The sequence below is a fragment of the Vicia villosa genome, linkage group LG2 (assembly GCF_029867415.1).
Source record: "Vicia villosa cultivar HV-30 ecotype Madison, WI linkage group LG2, Vvil1.0, whole genome shotgun sequence".
Lineage (NCBI taxonomy): Eukaryota > Viridiplantae > Streptophyta > Magnoliopsida > Fabales > Fabaceae > Vicia > Vicia villosa.
The window spans coordinates 199,780,565-199,785,766 of NC_081181.1; the positions used below are offsets into that span (position 1 = coordinate 199,780,565).

Sequence of the window (5,202 nt, forward strand, 5' to 3'; positions counted from 1 at the left end):
AAATGGTCGTAGCCAACTTCAGCTCATATCCACTCCACTTGACCCAAGGTATAAACGTTAGATCACACGAAAAACAAGATACATTATTTGGTCTCCACATTTCACTATACTCGTCTTGAATCTTGAACTAACTTGAGCGTTGAAATGCTAACCTTGCTAGTCCACCCCGCGCCACCATATCAAAGATCAACGCCACTTCAAAATCATCAGTTTCTCAACTACATTCAATTCTAATTCCTAAACGTGTATATATATATATATATCAAATTTAATCCAAAAAATAAAACGATATAAATTTTTTAAATATATTTTACATATTAATATAAATAATTACATTTTTTTGTTAAAACTTTAAATGATAACTCATTTCGCTTTAACATTTTGTTAGAATTTGTCACAAATTTTTACTGTGAAAAAAAATTAAAATATTTATTTCCTATTTAAAGTACATGTTTTAACATATATTTATAATGAGTAAAAAAAACATACTACACTGTTTTAGAGTACCAATTACCCACCAACCTCCTTTATTTGTGTAGTGGATTCTTATTGTATATATACAGTTTCTTTTATCAACTTTACATGAACAGCAACAAACAAAATTGAAAAAGAGCAATGAAAAACAATCTGGTCAAGATATTGCTCAATTGTAAGATTCTCAACTTTATTCTCCTGTAAAGGCCAAAAGCAATTCAACCACTCCAACCAGAACCACAATCTCAGTTTACCTTTTTACAAAATCTTCACTCATTTTCATGTCTTTATCCAAACACAGTTTCATCATTCACTTTCTCAAACAACAAATAAATTAAACTACCATCAATTTGTACTCTCTTTTTTCCTTCATATAACAATACAAAAAAAAAATGTTTGGTACTAATGTGTTTGAAATCCAAGCTCATTCGAATAAAAATTCTAAATCAATTTTAAAAACTCTGAATTATAAAAATAAATAAATATACTTAGTTATTTTTTTAAAAAACCGCTTAGATTAAATTTCGAATTAATTTTTCAAAATAAAATCACATACAAATATTATTTGATTGTTTAGTTTAGTCTATTTATTTTTAAAATTTAATTTATTTTAATCTTAATCTTAATCATTGTATTTATTTTAATATATTATATATTACATATTCATTTAACCTATTATTTTATACTATTTTTACAATATTAATAAAAAATTGTAATTTATAATTAGAATATTTAAAAGCGACCCATATTAAATTGAATAAAATTATATTGAAATTTTTTAATCAATAATCTTAAATCGAATCAAACTGCAAATAATTTTATTTTAAATTCGATTAATTTTATCTAAAACAGATCAAAATTGCATGGTAAGCGTCTCTATTTGGTAGTGACCGTTAGAATTAGTTGATTAGTTACTTAGAATTTACTACAAATAGTCAAATTTGTTAAAATTTGTTGATTTGGTCATCAAAGTGTATATTCATTATAATTGATATTTTACCATAAAATCAATTCTAAACAATCCAATCTTCTGCAAAAATGAAACTCACAAACTATGTATAAAAAATTGAAAAATTACACACATTTGAACCATTACCAAACCAACAATAAAGAGAAAGGAAAAAAAAAAAAAAAAAAACAGATTCACAATGAAGATTTCTTATATAGTTTTACAAGCATAGATCAACAATGAAAACTCATCTCTATTATTATCTCTCACATCCAACTTTTCCTCTAACCACAACCTATTATCCAAACCACTCCTAGTCCTAAACATAAACACAGCATAACCAGAAACACCTCTAAAAAACCAGTTATGAACATCCCAAAGAAAATCCACACACAAACCATCAACAAAAATCACTTCATTCCCTCTAAAATTCCACTTCAACCTCTTCACACATATCACAATCTTCTTATCAATGTAAACATTCAAAACAGGTGACTTAAACCCTTCATTTTCACCACTGTATCTAATCAAAATATCATGAAATGTTCCACTTTCACAGAACTTAGCTTTAGTAGTGTAATAAACTGTGTTACCTGAAAAATATTCACTTCTTGAAAAAAGTGAAACTTGGCCTAAAAAAGTTCTTTTCTTCAGCTTCTTTGTTATGTTTTCTTCAACTTTGTCACCTAAGATAAAACCAAATTCTGAGTCAACTAAAACTGTAACATAAAAGCCTTCAACAGGTTCAGGACTAGTTTCATATCTTGCATTTGAAAGATCCCAGAAGACTTCAACTTTTGAATATCCATGATGAATATGTTCCACTTCAACCAACTTGCTTCCTTTTTTCTTTCTGAAAAGCCTTGAGTTTGTGTTGAGTCTGAAAACTCTTGCAGCTAGTGGATCTTCTTCTTCATTGAAGACTATAGTGAGTCCTTGATTTGAGTTGCTTTTGCTCCAAGTAACTGTGATCATCATCTGTTTTTTGTTGGAGAGGATTGCTTTGTAGATTGATGAGACTGAGTTTTGTGTTGAAGGGGTGAGGTTTTGAGATATACAAGATGAGGAATGTGACACATTCACTGCATTTTCATTGAAACATGAAATTATGTTTGAGACATTCATTTTTAGAAGGAAAATCAATGAGAGGAGGGAGAGAAGACAACCTTGTTTTTTTTACAGGACTATGTTACAATATTATTTCTATTTAACTTCACATTCTACTGTCTCTTTCTTACTATATTATATTAATGTCAACTTTAATGTGCATCATATGAGAAAGTAAAGAATAGAAGAGCAAAAAGTAGGTTAAGTGTTTTTAAAATATGTTTTGCCAGTTAATATTGTGATTTAAATATGCTATGATTTAAAAATTGAAAAGGAAGAAAAAATGGCTTTATTACTGGAAAAAGTTGGCCCTCCTCAATATACTATATATATAGCTTTTAGGTACTCTTTGTGACATGATCATATGTTGCTTTAAATTCTTCAACAAAAAAAACATGTTGCATTAAATTAGTACTTTGGTTTGGTGATTATGAAGAATCATAAATAAGGAAAAAGTGTTGTGAGTAATTGATAACATTCTAATTATGAGATGTGATTTCAATATCAATTTTGGTAGACTTAAGATTTTAGAGCTAATTGGTAATTCCACAATCGAGGTATAGTGCTGCAATTACCAGCATAATCAAGCGAGATTCAACCTAATATTTCTCAAGTCTTTGATGTCTAATTTAGTCAAGAATGTGTACTTAGCCAAAAGCAAAGTAAAATTGAAAAATAGGGCTTTATAATCATGTTTTCTATATTGTAACGCGTTTAATCGAGGAAAGTGATAATAATAGAGCCACGAGTTAAGGAAGTTGGGCACTTCTAGGCGATCAACGAAATATGTGAAAGGACATGAAGCGGTAGACAAATGTGGGGTACAATGTATCCACAAATAGATAAAATAATCACGCACTACTGACTTAAATAACTTAATGAAGTAACTTTTTTTTGTAGGATATGATGTTATGATCAATAAAATAGTTTTCTCTATAAATAGTATGCTTCTATACATTTCAACAAAAGATCCAACCAATCTATTTCCACATTGTATTCTCTTTATTTTTACTTTTATGCATTTCTTAGACTAGTAGTAAACTGCCCCGCATACATATGTAATGCTCTTTGGAGAAGTTAAGAAATCAATAGTTCACAGACATAGTTTTCCCTTGTAGCATAATCGCTTGAAGAAAAAGAAAATCATTGTTGAGAGCTATCAGTTCGAATCTCTCGTATGACTTTCATAGTTCGACAAACTGATTTATGGCATGCCCGGTGTCATACTACGGCCAATACCACTAAAAATTTCTAATCACCATAATTATGTCTAGCATATGCACTTGCGGTCTGGAAAGAACCCCGGCATTTGATTAACAATCACCATCATTTACCAGGAGGTCAGACCAACAACTACCAAATGAACCTCTACACTATGTGGGCATGCCAACGACAATGCCTTTCTCCATTGTTTCTAGAGCGACGGTTGTTTCACCTAAAGTACCACTAGTGATGACTATGTCTTTCATTACACAACAATTAAACTGGGAGATTCATGATATCATATATCAAGCCTCTCAAAAACTTGTTGGTATTGTGCAACCTATGTTTCACAATGAGATCCAACAAATCAAGGATTTGAGGCCAAAAAAACTAATTCAAATGACAACTTTGTCCCTTCAAATGCACAAAAATGTCAAAGATGGAAATGTCAGGTAAGCATTGTTCATCAAAACCAGACAATCTATACTATAGTTTGACCTTCCTAGGTTTAATTAAGTCTAATATAATTGGTATATTTAACTTATTATTTCCAAACTACTACTTTTGTCACGGCTAACCCTGGGGGAAACCTAATTCTAAATGATTCTTATAACCAAGTTATTATTCAACTTGGACATGTGCATATGGAAAAGAGGTCACCTGAAGCAGAAGGACAAATTAAAATGCATTAAGTATCGTCTTATGGTCATACTATGTAAACAAACAACATGTCCTATGTTGGAGGACATACCTTTGGCTCATCAGCAGAAATTCAAAGATAAGTTAGAGAATAATTGATTCAACATTTATGGGTAGGTGTCCCAACTATTTTGGCTAATGCCGCAACAAAATTTCCATGATATGATGCAAATGGACCACGCCTGGTGGGTTTTGTGGGACCTTAACTAGTACTGGGTTATGCTGGTGAACAACCATGGACCATAATTCCACTTTAACAATGTAATTCATCGATGGTATTTGGAAATCCTAAGAGATATAATAGAAATAAACAAGGAGCATTCATGGGAAAATCCTCCACCTCATTGTCAATTTCAACAAGGCTTCCAAAAATGTGAATCTCATAATATCACTAGTGAATTAATTTTATTGCTTATTCAAACCAACACTTTTTCTTTTTCTATCATGTTTCCTAGGTTCCTCTTCATACAGAGGCGAATTGTCAAACTCCCTTAATAAAATTCTTTAGTCTTAGATTTTTGAGATCCTTCTAAGAAGGGGATAATTTATAAATGATGACAGCTACTTGATGTTTTTCATCTAAATTCATACATTTAGCAATAATTTCATGTTTTATCTTCTAAATTTTTTGGGATCGAGACTCCACTGATTTTTTATTAGTTATTTAGTACTTAATATTAGGATCGGAAATGAACCGAACCAACTCAGAAATAGTTTAAAACTCGGTTCAATAATTAAATCGCTGAACTAGGTTCATGAATCAAATGAGT

The 5,202-nt window shown here is 30.4% G+C and overlaps 1 protein-coding gene across 1 annotated transcript; it reads right to left on the minus strand.

The window, feature by feature from the left end:
- Positions 1-1,372: 1,372 nt before the first annotated feature.
- LOC131647923 (uncharacterized) lies at positions 1,373-2,606 on the minus strand. The gene has a single exon (XM_058917738.1). The coding sequence runs from the start codon at positions 2,546-2,548 to the stop codon at positions 1,634-1,636; it is 915 nt and encodes a 304-aa protein (XP_058773721.1). The 5' UTR covers positions 2,549-2,606; the 3' UTR covers positions 1,373-1,633.
- Positions 2,607-5,202: the final 2,596 nt, after the last annotated feature.